At 52.0% G+C, this 12,481-nt stretch overlaps 3 protein-coding genes across 5 annotated transcripts in view; 2 read left to right on the forward strand and 1 right to left on the reverse strand.

The window, feature by feature from the left end:
• Positions 1-1,313: 1,313 nt before the first annotated feature.
• Ino80b (INO80 complex subunit B) lies at positions 1,314-6,317 on the forward strand. Of its 2 annotated transcripts, XM_026787999.1 has the most exons (6): positions 1,314-1,365; positions 3,167-3,230; positions 3,451-3,640; positions 3,802-3,920; positions 4,066-4,235; positions 5,769-6,317. In XM_026787999.1, exons 2-6 carry the CDS (start codon positions 3,173-3,175, stop codon positions 6,303-6,305), a joined length of 1,074 nt encoding a protein of 357 aa, XP_026643800.1. In that variant the 5' UTR covers positions 1,314-1,365; positions 3,167-3,172; the 3' UTR covers positions 6,306-6,317. The 2 variants fall into 2 exon arrangements, with proteins under 2 accessions (XP_026643800.1, XP_005364733.1); XM_005364676.2 differs by lacking the exon at positions 1,314-1,365 and having other exon boundaries at positions 3,091-3,230.
• A 346-nt stretch (positions 6,318-6,663) lies between these two features.
• On the forward strand, positions 6,664-9,062 carry Wbp1 (WW domain binding protein 1). 2 transcript variants are annotated; one of them, XM_005364677.3, is made up of 5 exons: positions 6,710-6,928; positions 7,254-7,355; positions 7,841-7,943; positions 8,076-8,252; positions 8,418-9,062. In XM_005364677.3, the coding sequence occupies exons 1-5, from the start codon at positions 6,860-6,862 to the stop codon at positions 8,861-8,863; spliced, it is 897 nt and encodes a 298-aa protein (XP_005364734.1). In that variant the 5' UTR covers positions 6,710-6,859; the 3' UTR covers positions 8,864-9,062. The 2 variants fall into 2 exon arrangements, with proteins under 2 accessions (XP_005364735.1, XP_005364734.1); XM_005364678.3 differs by lacking the exon at positions 7,254-7,355 and having other exon boundaries at positions 6,664-6,928.
• Positions 9,063-9,213: 151 nt separating this feature from the next.
• The window catches only part of Mogs (mannosyl-oligosaccharide glucosidase), a 3,508-nt gene continuing 240 nt past the window's right edge, over positions 9,214-12,481 (reverse strand). Inside the window, exons 2-5 of the mRNA XM_026788000.1 lie at positions 12,208-12,481; positions 11,873-12,102; positions 11,288-11,484; positions 9,214-11,135 (exon numbers count right to left, since the gene is read on the reverse strand). The exon at positions 12,208-12,481 is cut by the window's right edge and continues 10 nt beyond it. Of these exons, the coding sequence (XP_026643801.1) occupies positions 9,404-11,135; positions 11,288-11,484; positions 11,873-12,102; positions 12,208-12,481 (2,433 nt within the window). The 3' untranslated portion in view covers positions 9,214-9,403. The remainder of the gene's footprint in view (positions 11,136-11,287; positions 11,485-11,872; positions 12,103-12,207) is intronic.

Here is a 12,481-nt window from a genome sequence, read left to right on the forward strand (position 1 = left end):
TGGCTCACAACCATCTGTAATGAGGTCTGGTGCCCTCTTCTGGCCTGCAGACATATACACAGACAGAATATTGTATGCATAATAAATAAATAAATGATTTAAAAAAAAAGAAATAACAGCACCTTCCTATGGAACAGCCATGTGTTATACATCCCAATATGTTCGAGAAAGGCCTCCCTGAGTTAGTCTTCCAAAATGCAGGGGTTACTCTTTTTTTTTTTTTCCTCGGTTTTTCCCTATGTAATCCTGGCTGTCCTGGAACTTGGAGATTCACTTGTCTCTGCCTTCCAAGTACTGGGATTAAAAGCACGTGTCACGACCACATGACACAAACGTTGTTCTTGCTACTACTACCCAGCCCACTACTGCTAGTGCACCCAGTAAACTAAAAACAAAATGAAAACTGGGCTGGGAATGTTGCTAGAGTGCTTGTCTAGTGCACAAGGAGTACCAGGCTTCCTCCAGGAAACCGGGTGTGATGGTGCACCTCTGTGATTGCAGCACCAGCAGAGGCAAGGGAATCCGGACTCCGAGGTCATCTTCAGCTATACTGCAAGTTCAACACCAGTTTGGAACCTGTCTAAAAACACATATAACTAAAACCAGGTGTGGTGGTGCAAACCCTTAATCCCAGCACTAAAGAAGCAAGTCTACATAGTGAGACCCTATTTAAAAGAAAGAAAGAAAGAAAGAAAGAAAGAAAGAAAGGAAGGAAGGAAGAAAGGAAGAGCCGGGAGGTGATGGCTCTTGGGAGGCAGAGGCAGGTGGATCTCTGTGAGTTTGAGACCAGCCTGGTCTACAAGAGCTAGTTCCAGGACAGGCTCCAAAACCACATAGAAACAAAAAAAAAAAAAAGAAAGGAAGGAAGGAAGAAAGAGAGAGATATGAAAGAAAGAAAAGGAAGGGGAGAAAAGAATTAAAAGAAAAGACCACCTTTTCTCCAAACACTTGGGTTACAAATCCATTTATTGTTGATACTAATATTCTTTATTTTTTAATGATAGGGTCTTCTGTATCCCAGGCTGGCCTCAAACTTGCTGAGAATGACCTTGGTGAATTCCTGCTCCTCCAGCTTCTGACTCCACGCACTGGGCTTGCATTTGTGGATCACCACAATTTTATCCTGTGCTGGGAATGTCCAAGGCTCTGTGCATGTCAGGCAAGTACTCGTCCACCTGAGTTACATATCCAGCCCTACATTTATTACCTTTTATTGTGGTCAATTCTACATAAAATATTTGTGTTCTTGGTTTGTTTTATAGCTTGGAAGAGCCCTATGAAGCACTCAGCAGTAGAACACTTTCTCACCATGCACAAGACTCTAAATTTAATTCCTACTACTGAAGAAGGAAAAAGCTCAGTGAAGTAGGTTTTACTTTATCTTATCTTACAAACTTGTAACCAGAGGGTTCAAAGAACTTAAACAACCTTGAGCCCAAGATGTCTGGCAAATAAATGGTAGAACTTGCATTTGATAGTCGGCATCTCTGACTCCAAAGTCCATTTTCATCTAATAATTCTATCACATTGCTCTCTTGCTGAATTCTCACATACAACTATGAATTGGCTCTTCAACACTTTTGAATAAATTCTCCCCCTCCTATTCACTGCTAGTACCTTGCTCACATACTCTGTTCAGATATGAAGTACATATACATAGGTGTTGTCTTCTTCCTAGTTTCAAATGTATGCATGGACCATAAGAAAGCTTATCGCAACGCCAGGTATTGGTGGCACATACCTTTAACCCCAGCACTCAGGAGGTAGAGAGACAGGCCAGTCTCTGAGTTCATGGCCAGTCTGGTCTACAGAGCAAGTTTAAATCTAGACAGTAAAAGATCCTTAACTGTAACCTTTAGAGACAATCAACATTAGCGACACATTGTATATTCCTCAATTTTTTTTTCTAAGTAGATACAACCTCATGATACTATTAAAAATAAAACCAAGGAACTGGATTTGGTGGCACACACAGTCCCAGTACTCTGGAGGCAGAGGCAGGGGAATCTGAGTTTGAGGCCAGCCTGGTCTATGAAGTGAGTTCCAAGACAGTCAGGGCTACACAGAGAAACCCTGTCTCAAAGACAAACAAACAAACAATAGCAAGTAAACAAATAAATAGAAACAAGGGCCTGGAGAGATGGCTCAGCTGTTAGCAAGATTTGCTTGCAGAGGACCTGAGGAGGCCAGAAAGGCAGACAGTATGAAACTGGAGTTACTGCTATCAAACTGTGAGCAGCTGTATGGATACTAGGAACAAAACCAGGATCCTCTGAAACAGAGCAAGTGATCTTAGCTGATGAGTCATCTCTCCAGCTCCAGCCACATTTTTTTAAAAAAACATTTTTTTTTTCGAGACAGGGTTTCTCTGTGTAACAGCTCTAGCTGTTCTGGAACTCACTCTGTAGACCTGGAACTCACAGATATCCACCTGCCTCTGCCTCCCAAGGGCTGGGATTAAAGGCATGTGCCACCACCTCCCAGTTTATTTTTAAAATTTATATGCAGGTGTATGTCTGTGTCTGCCTATGTAGGTGCCTGCACAGACAAGCAGAATCAGATTCGCTTAGAGATGTAGCAAAATCGGTTAGCTGTTTCATTAGAAGGTTGCCTTCTTTAGAGGGATGCATTCTTTACTATGTAACTATTCTCCGGAATTTAAATTCTGTGTCTATTTTATTATTCCACAACTGTCCTTAGTCGAGAAACTTAGTATTTCCGACTGTATAGATAGATACACTGTAATGGACTTGCCCCATTTCCCCATGAGAATGCAGGAGAGAGGAGAGGGAGACAGAGAAAGGGAGAGTGAACAGCTCTGGAACCTAATATGGAGAGACCAAGTTATGGGAAAGCTTTCTTTGTGGCGTTTCCAGATTCATAGAGGCTTAGACCTTTTGTTTTGACGGCGTTAAGTGTCCTCGAACTCGTGATCCTCTTTTTAAGGCCGGTATGCCAGGTAGGTACTTAGCAATGCCGGAACTTTTATTTGGATTGGGCCTTGTTTCTTACCGGAGTATTTTTTTAGCTGTAAACCGTGCCACGCACAAAGATGGTTGCCAGGCACCGGAAGTAGCCGGTTATTTTGCTGAATTCCGTTCTTCCGCGGGGCGGAAAAGGCATGTCGGCTTGTGTCCCGACAGTTTCTAGTCCTCTTCCTTTGCAGGACCCCATGAGCAAGCTGTGGCGGCGCGGGAGCACCTCTGGGGCTATGGAGGCCCCCGAGCCAGGTAGGCGCAGGCGGCTCAAACTTAGGTGATCTTTGAAAACGAGTCCTCCTACTCCGCGGAGCCAGGTCAACTCGCCACAGGTGGGAAGGAGCGAAGCGGTGCTGTTGTTATGATAACACCTAATAACGTGGAAAGATTGGGGTTCGGTAGACTTGTTAGGTTTTTAAGATCTTCCCTGCCACTGTTTGATGGACACCTCTGACAGCCTCTCCTTCTTCAGGGGAAGCGCTGGAGTTGAGCCTGACAGGTCCTCACAGCCACGGAGTACACAAGAAAAAACACAAGAAGCACAAAAAGAAACACAAGAAGAAGCATCATCAGGAAGAGGAGGCCGGGCAGACACAGGCTCCTGCCAAGCCCCAGCTTAAACTTAAAATCAAGCTGGGTGGACAGGTCCTGGGCACCAAGAGGTAAGGTCAGATATTTAACTCGGGGAAAATTCAACATCAGGTGGGCCGGCCTTCTGGAAAATAGAGAATGAACATCGACTTCAGGGTCCAGGTTACCGCAGGTGGCTCCAGAGCGGGACAGAGCCACTTGCTCACTTTGGAGTAGTGTTCCTTCTCTGCAGTGTTCCTACCTTCACTGTGATCCCTGAGGGGCCACGATCACCTTCTCCCCTGATGGTAGTGGATAATGAAGAGGAACCTATGGAAGGAGTGCCTCTGGAGCAGTACCGAGCCTGGCTGGGTGAGAAGACCCTGGAGGTGGGGTCGCTGGGTTGCTAATTTATACCCAGCAAAAGGAAAGAGGTTGGTTCTGAGATTTTCAATAATCCAGGATCAATTTTGCTAAATTAATGTTCTGCTTTTCATTTCCCAACTTAACTACCCAGATGAAGACAGTAATCTGTCCCCCTCCCCACTTCGGGACCTGCCAGGGGATCTGGAGGGTCAGGAGGAAGAGGAGGAACAGAGGTGGCTAGATGCCCTGGAGAAGGGAGAGCTGGATGACAATGGAGACCTCAAGAAGGAGATCGATGAACGGCTGCTTACTGCGAGACAGGTAAGTTAGTTCAGTCTTTATCCACTCAGCAAACACAGGGGGAGAATATCAGTGGAACAGAAAAGATAAGAGGTGGATCCTTTCCTGCATGCTGAGGGATAGTAAATTATTATTTTCGTTTTTGAATTGGGATCTCACTGTTTAACCCAACTGTCCTGAAACACAGAGATCTGCTTGCCTTTGCCTCCCAAGTGCTGGAATTAAAGGTGTGTGCCACTACACCCAGCTCACTGATAAATTTTACAAACTACAGAAAATAGGAATAATGAAATAGAAAGTGGCAAGGCAGAGCATTAGGGTAGTTGTAGGGAATGACTCTTTGTTTGTTTGTTTGTTTTTTACTTTTTCGAGACAAGGTTTCTCTGTAGCTTGGGAGCCTGTCCTGGACTAGCACTTGTAGATCAGGCTGGCCTCGAACTCATTGCCTCTGCCTCCTGAGTGCTGGGATTAAAGGCGTGCCCCACCACCGGCCCGCTGGCTGCTTTTGTTTTAAAGATACTTCCAGGAGTTCTGCTGACCTCTAGCTGCTGCCCATGGAGGCCAGAGGTCAGCAGAACTCCTGGAAGTAGATTGACAGCCAGTTGTGAGCTGCCCTATAGGTGCTGGGAACTCTGCAAGAGTAGCCAGTGCTCTTCACTGCTGAGTGGTGTTTCCAGCCCAGAATGCCTCTTTAAAGAGATGACATTTCCAGTACCGGCAGAGTATCTCAAGCAAAGGGGCCAGCTGACATAGGCACAGGAGGAAAATGTGGCTTAGCCACCAGTTGGTCATATGTGGACAAGTGACAAAGCTGACTTAAATTTTCAGTAATTATTTTGGCGATTTTTGTGGAGCAAATCTTAGTGATTTCCGGAGAAACTGCTATGCAGGCTGTGATGGGGGCATGCCTGTAATCCCAGAACTTGAAAGGCAGAAGGATGGCTACAAATTCTGAGCCAAGCAGGAATACATCTAGAGATTCTGTCTCAATCAATCAATCGGGAGAGGGGCATGGAATGTGGAGAACAGGAGAGAGAGTGATAGCTTAAACAAGAAGTAGTAATAGAATGAAGAAAACCCCACCAAATCCTGGATCTATTTTGGAAATAGCTACTTGTTTGGAGATGACTGGAGAAGAAAAGGAATCCAGAGTAATTCTGAGTTTTTGGTTTGAGCCTAATCCAGCGAAACTCCAGACAAGGATGGTCTGTCACTTGGGGCAGGTGGGGGATGTTTTCCTCCATTGAAGCTGAGCGAAGGTCCGGAGCCCTGGGAGGAGCAAGTGGTATTAACAGTCTCCTCAAAACAAACTTGGCGGCACAAACCTTTAATCCCAGCCATTGGAAAGCAGAGGCAGGAGGATCTCTTGAGCTCGAGGCTGGCCTGATAATGAGTTTGAGGACAGCCAGAGCTACATAGTGAAACCGTTTCGAAAAACAAAATTGGGGGGTGGGGGGATATGACTCCCAAGACCCTGCCTTCCAGGTCCTCTTTCTCATCCCACGACTTGGGGACCTGACATTAGGTTCTCAGACATCCTCACTCTTTTCCCAGCGAGCCCTGCTCCAGAAGGCGCGGAGTCAGCCGTCCCCCATCCTGCCTCTACCGGTGGCTGGGGGCTGCCCTGCCCCTGCCCTCACCGAAGAGATGCTACTGAAACGTGAGGAGCGGGCACGGAAGCGGCGGCTGCAGGCGGCAAGGCGGGCCGAGGAGCACAAAAATCAGACTATTGAGCGTCTCACCAAGACTGCCGCTCCTAGTGGGCGCGGAGGGCGTGGGGCAGCACGGGGCGAGAGGCGCGGAGGGCGGGCAGCTGCCCCGGCCCCTACACCCATGGTGCGCTACAGCAGTGGGGCACAGGGCTCCACTCTGTCCTTTCCTCCCGGCGTCCCCGCACCCGCGGCGGTGGTTCAGCGGCCCGCCCCGTCGGGCCCCGCTCCCCGCTGTTCCGTCCCCGGCTGCCCCCACCCGCGTCGTTACGCCTGCTCCCGCACAGGTCAGGCTCTCTGCAGCCTGCAGTGCTATCGCATCAACCTACAGCTACGGCTGGGTGGACCTGAGGGCCCGGGGTCCCCCCTTCTGGCCACTTAAGGCCTCCCCCGTGCCACATTCCTTCTGTCTCCCTCACCCTATTAAATTTAGTGCGGTGCCTCGGCTTGTATAGAATTGCTGGAGTGAGAAACCGGCTGACTTGGAACCTGTGCGATTCACCCAGCCAATCGGCGGCAAGTTTGTGCTCCTGCACGGCCGTTCATTGGCTGATAAGTCAAAGCTTGCCCTGTTGTCCGTACTGGCTGTTGTTGCTGTCAATCAGATTCTCGAGCGAACCTTCCCCTCGGCTTTGTCTGTGCGAGTTCTTGTTTTCTGGGAGAGCGGCAGAGGCGCCGCTGCGGATTGGACAGCGGGAGAAACCTGTGATCCTTTCCTATTGGTCAGTGTGTCGGTGGACGATACTGATTGGTTAGACTGAGCAATCCTTGTCCTCTGGAAGAGCTCTCCCCGGATGGGAGCTCCGGCCGCGGAGTGATGGTGGCAGCATCGGAGATGGGCCGGGCAGGGACCATGGCGGTGGCGGCAGAGGTGGTAGGGGCGGGGCAGCAGGAGGTAGAAGAGGCTGTGGTCTTCAGGGGTCTGTAGGTGGAGGCATGGCTCGGGCCAGCAGCAGGAACAGCAGCGAAGAGGCCTGGGAGGCACTCCGGTCGCCGCAACAGCAGGTATCCCAGCAGCTCTAAAAGCCTATCACGACAGCCATTTATTTCTCTTTCCCCTTTCCTGTCACTTCCTGTCCGGGGTGGGGGAGGAGCTCTCGGAGCCAAAGGTACTATGAAGTTCCTCAACGTGACCATTCTACTCTTTGTCTAAACTTTGTAACGTAGACGCAGTTGACTTTACCTGCAGCCTTTAGACCCCATCCCATGGCTGCAGTGCAAGCCTGCAGTGGCTTTCCAGTTACCAGAGGCGTAGTGAGGACCCCAGGGAGGCTCTCTGTCGTGCAGCAGTTATCTGTGATGTTTTTCTATGTGCCTATTGTCACAACAGAGTCCGGCACCGTCTTCTCTTGAGGGAGCAATTTGGAGACGAGCTGGGACCCAGACTCGCGCCCTGGATGCCATCCTTTATCATCCACAGCAATCCCATCTGGTTGGGAGCACTGCTCTGGGTCTCACATTGCCCCTCCTCTACCCTAGGGAGTTTGAGACCCAGGGGTGGAAAAATCCATCTTGGGGTTGTGGGAGGCAGACCATCGGGGTGGGGGATGTTGAAAGCATTTTAGCTATGGAATTGGCCTTAGATCCCTACCCATTGTCAGATGGTGTTTGCTTCTTCCAAACCATACCTTGCCAAAAACCCCTTGGGGCCAGGCTTAGGTGAGAGAAATCTTGGGTATAAAGAACTGAAATCACCTGCCTTGTGTATCCACACTTTATCTTCTACACTAGTTTCTGGCTATTCCAGATCTTTCATACTGACAGCCTTCCATATATTTAAACACTCCTCAGCATCCCTCTGCCATCTCCCCAAGCTATGTTGGCTCATGGGTGGGATAGTGTATGCGCGTGCAGGAGGTGGGGTGGACAGGGCCTTGGGTAAATCTCCCTTAGTTCTAAGTGCCGACTTGCCTCCAGCTTCAAGAGCTATGCCCAGGAGTGAATGCCCAACCCTACCTCTGTGAGAACGGCCACTGCTGCGGGGAGACAGGCTGCTGCACCTACTACTATGAACTCTGGTGTGAGTCTCCGAAGGGACCCTTCTCAGGTCCCCTGCCCGTCCTCCCTTGGGTTTCTGAATTCAGCTCCTGAGGACCCTTCTCTGCACGAAGGGCGAGGCTGGTAATCGGAGATGTGCTCTTGCCTCTCACAGGGTTCTGGCTGCTCTGGACAGTCCTCATCCTTTTTAGCTGTTGTTGCGCCTTCCGCCACCGGAGAGCTAAACTCAGGCTGCAGCAGCAGCAGCGGCAGCGTGAGATCAACCTGCTGGCTTACCACGGGGCATGCCATGGGGCTGGCCCTGTTCCTGCTGGTTCCCTGCTTGACCTTCGTGAGTGACTTGAGGCTATTGAGTGCAGAACCAGCAGCCCCTCCCAAGCCAGGACCCTCAGCCACCCCACACTTCCACTGGCACTTTTCAAAGCACTTTCTCCTACTAGGAGAGCTCACTCTTCTAGCCTGGCTTCAGTCATCCATGCTGTTCTCTCTCCTGCAGGCCTTCTCAGCACCTTCAAACCCCCAGCCTATGAGGACGTGGTTCACCACCCTGGCACACCACCACCTCCTTACACTATGGCCCCGGGCCACCCCTTGACTGCTTCCTCTGGATGCACCTGCTGTTCTTCTGCATCCAGCTGCTCTACCCACTCGGAGGGGACAAATGTGGAAGGTGTCTCCTCCCACCAGAGTGCCCTCCCTCATCAGGAGGGTGAGCCCAGGGCAGGGTTGAGCCAAGTTCACATACCCCCTTCCTGCCGCTATCGTCGCCTGACTGGTGACTCGGGTATTGAACTCTGCCCTTGTCCTGACTCTATTGAAGGTGAGCCAGTCAAGGAGATGAGGGCTAGTCCCACCCAACCAGATCTGGAGGACCATTCCCCTTGTGCACTGTCCCCAGATTCTCCCTTGGGGCTGGCTTCTAGTTATGGGGACATCCCATAAGTAGTTTCAGGAGGGAGGCCACCAGGAGCAGCCCTGGTTTCAACTGTGGTCCTCCATGTGGGCCTCTCCCCTCCTCTCCCTCCTAGAATATGCCTGAAAGGGCTGGAACCCCGAAGAGGGCAGTACCGAGGACTGTGCTATCTTTACTCACTCCCAAAACATACACAGGAGCCTTTAATCTCATTAAAGAGATGTGAACCAGCTGCTTGTGGTTTTGGGTAGAGTAGATCTCCAATTATTGCATGCCCCCCAACCACACTGGGGTTGAAGGAAAAAGCAGTGACCATTTATTACCTTATCTGAGAACAGCAGGTAGCCCTGAGGCTAAACTGCCAAAGGGAAGAGTTTAGTTAGGGTTTTTTCTTTTTCCAGTTTATTTAGAAAAATAGACTCTTGAGTTCACAGTCACCCCAGAACTGTATGGGGTGACAATAAGGAGACACCTGAGATGGGCTTACAAGATCTGAGGAGACCAGAAACCTAAGACCTTGTCTCTGTATATTCCAAGCGACACAAGTGGCCTGGTCTCCCCCAGTCCCTTCAGTACTCTTCAGCCATGACCAGTAAGACAAGGCTTGTCCATCCGTGGAAGGGGCGGCAGCCCATGCCCCGTCCGTCCTGGTCACTGTATTGTTCCCACAGAAACCCCGTAGCCTGGTATTGCCGCCATACATTGCTCACGACATTGGCACGGAGTTCATGGTAGAGCTTGGTGGCCTGAGCCTTGTGGGGACCCTCCACGTGCCCGTAGTGGTGGAGTGCCCCCAAAGCTAGGTAGTTGATGTTCAGCCATACGGCACCCCGCCAGTATGGGGGATCATGCTCAGAATTACGCTGTCTATAAAAGAGGCTGGAGGCCGAGAGGGAGCGCAACCCAAAGGGGCTCCAGAGATGGCGGCTGTCAGCTAGAATGTCCAGCAGGGGCCCCAAGCGGGGCGAGCTGGGGTCCAGCAGCTGTAGCAGGAAGGGAAAAAGAGAGACATAGCCGGGGGCATCCACATACTGCAACTTAGGAGGAGGCCGGCCTACCACCCTAACCAGCCCCTGTGGAGGCCTGGACTTGAGCTGTACTGCTTTTGTGTGGTTCCCAAAGTCAGCAAAGACTCCCAGCTCAGGAGCCCAGTGCAGCTCATCTAGGCTCCTGGGTTCTTCCAGAGAGGCAGCCAGAGGGCCCAGCTCTGCAGCAGCTTCAGCCTCCCCAAGCTGCTCTGCAAGCCGTGACAGCACCCGGGCGCCCAGTGCCACCCAGCATCGCAGGTCCAGGTGTCGCTCTGCCGTAGAAGGGTGTGATGCCCTGGGGTAGTCATCCAGGCCTGAGGGCAGCGTTTTGGGATTGAGTAGGGTAGGCAAAGCCAGGTCTCTGCCCCGCCAGCGGTAGGACAGTGGCACTGGCCCTGCCTGACTTTGATGGAGCCAAGAGAACCAAGCATGCAAGCGGGGGAAAGCCTTTCGGAGGAAGGCCAGGTCCTCAGGGTCACTGCCTTTCAACATCCGTAATACCGGCAAGAGCAGGGTTGGAGGGTTAGCATGGGCTGCACGTTGCACTAGGAATTCTGGAGGTACCCGGGATCGGGCCTCATCCCCCAGTATCTGCTCCCGCCCAATCCAGCCATCAGCATTGAGCAGCCCTAGCCAGTGGCCTAGGGCCTCTCGGGTGAGGTGGGGATCCCATCGCTGAACCAGTAGTTGGTGAAAGCCTTCATCCCAAAGGAAGCCTCGTGGGAAGAATGACCGGGAAGGGACTCCAGAGAAAAGAGGGACGGGCGGAAATAGAGTGGGGTCTACTTTCTGCTCAGACCCTTCCATACCAGTGTCTGGCAACACCAAACCCTGCCCATAGAAATAGCCAATCCCACCAAGGAGGTCACTCAGGGCAACCTGCCCCAGAGCCCGCTCCTCGGGGCTCAGGCCCTTCTCCTTTAACTTGAAGGTCCTCTCAAAACGCTCCTGGAAAGCTGCAGCATGGCTCTCCAGGGCCTGAGTCAGCTGGCTGCCCACCAACGGCCCACGGGCTTGGTTTCTTCCTGCCTGGGCACTGCCAGACTCAAATATGAACTCCACAGAGAAAGGGACTTTCAGTGTCACTTGCTGTATCAAGAACTGGCCTTGCCCACTAGGGCCTCTCTCCTCCCACTTCAGAGATCCAAGCAAACCAAGGTAGCGCTCTGGAGAGGCCCCTGGGGGCCGGTGCTGAAACCAGCTGTTCAGGCGGCTCTTGACCATATCCGTGAGCAGTGGCAGCCCTGGGTTGGAGGACCAGAAGACATTGTAGCTTGAAGGCAAGAACACAAATAGGGATGGTTATTCAGGAAAGGAAGGTCTTGGCAGTCTCTCTGGTGGGAAAGTGTGTGGGGGGTCACAGAAGCCAGGCTAAGTCAACATCCACACCACCCCTGTACCACTCTGCACCCTTCCCCCATATACCTGCCATGCTTAGGGACAGTGTCTCCTGGACTGGTTGGCGGCAGAAGGGTAAAGCGGAAGTCACCAAGTTCACTGGTGTGCCCACTGATGAACTTCAACTGTCCTTTGGCTCCAATCTCTGGCAGTAGGACTTCCTGACCATCAGTTACCACATAGAAGAACAGGGACACCAAAGGGAGGGAAGAAGTACCCGAGGCCTGGGTGACCAACGACAATAAAGCATTAGAAAAGCATTCTTTTGAGAATCAGCCTTAGCAAAGATTACAAGGAAAAGCTGTGGCAAACACCTGTCAGTGCTTGAGGGTAAGTGGGTGCACTGGAGTGGGCCAAGCTGAAGGGCCTCGAACAGGGCTCCCCGGGGGAATATGACAGGTGTTTTAGGATGCTATATGGATTGTTTCACTTAATCTTGGGTTAGGTGTCAAGGTGATAACTGCTTTACAAACAAGGAAATGAAAGGTTGGAGGTGCTCAGCAAGGCTGGTGTCCAGACCACTGTTAACCTCCATTTCATTAGGGCATTTGCTGCTGCAAGGGGAGGATGGGGGAAGTCTGTGCTGAGGAGAGAGGTCCCTGATGCCCTGACCTGAGGCACTACGGTCACTCTCCAGCTCCAATCCCCTCCATGCTGTCCCCCAGGCCTCTTGACGAACTCAGTAGTGAGCCTTAAAGCCCCATCGCTGATATGTTGCCGGCCAAAGGAGAGGCCATCGTGGAACTCCCAGCCATAGGGACCCACGCCGTCTCCCTGTTCACACGTGTGCCTGAGCTTAGGAGGGGTCCCCGGGGTGGCGCTCTGCTGCGCCCACATCAGTCCTGGGGAATAGAATGGCCATGTAAGTCAACAGATAAAGTCCCTCTAAGCCTGCGAAGACTGCCGGATCCTCCCCACTCCTCCCCTGTCGCCTGCCCCAGAGTTACCGGTGAGCAGTGGTTTGGAGCTGCGAGTCTTCATGCCGAAATAGACGTGAGGACGGTAGGTGCCCCAGAAGAGTTCCGGGGCCACGGCGGGACTGGAGGAGTCGGGGGACAGCGCGGGCGGCGCGGGGTGCAGTGTGAGCGCACGACGCATACGGAGCCATGCCATCACCCAGCGCCCGGACAGACCGAAGGCTAGCGCCAGCACCACCACGGCCAGGGCAGCGCCGCCAGCCGAGCCGCGTGCCCCGCTCGCCCCGCTCGCCCGGCCCGGCCC

This window comes from Microtus ochrogaster (assembly GCF_000317375.1).
Source record: "Microtus ochrogaster isolate Prairie Vole_2 chromosome 14 unlocalized genomic scaffold, MicOch1.0 chr14_random_3, whole genome shotgun sequence".
In the NCBI taxonomy this organism is placed as follows: Eukaryota; Metazoa; Chordata; class Mammalia; order Rodentia; family Cricetidae; genus Microtus; species Microtus ochrogaster.

What these genes read in the sequence shown, in the direction of transcription:
- Ino80b (XM_005364676.2), top strand. Translation starts at nt 3,122, where the DNA reads ATGTCGGCTTGTGTCCCGACAGTTTCTAGTCCTCTTCCTTTGCAGGAC. An exon ending in TATGGAGGCCCCCGAGCCAG is followed by an intron (nt 3,231 to 3,450) that starts GTAGGCGCAGGC and finishes CTCCTTCTTCAG; the next exon opens with GGGAAGCGCTGGAGTTGAGC. An exon ending in GGCTGCTTACTGCGAGACAG is followed by an intron (nt 4,236 to 5,768) that starts GTAAGTTAGTTC and finishes CTCTTTTCCCAG; the next exon opens with CGAGCCCTGCTCCAGAAGGC.
- Wbp1 (XM_005364677.3), top strand. Translation starts at nt 6,860, where the DNA reads ATGGCTCGGGCCAGCAGCAGGAACAGCAGCGAAGAGGCCTGGGAGGCA. An exon ending in TCCGGTCGCCGCAACAGCAG is followed by an intron (nt 6,929 to 7,253) that starts GTATCCCAGCAG and finishes TTGTCACAACAG; the next exon opens with AGTCCGGCACCGTCTTCTCT. An exon ending in TGGTTCCCTGCTTGACCTTC is followed by an intron (nt 8,253 to 8,417) that starts GTGAGTGACTTG and finishes TCTCTCCTGCAG; the next exon opens with GCCTTCTCAGCACCTTCAAA.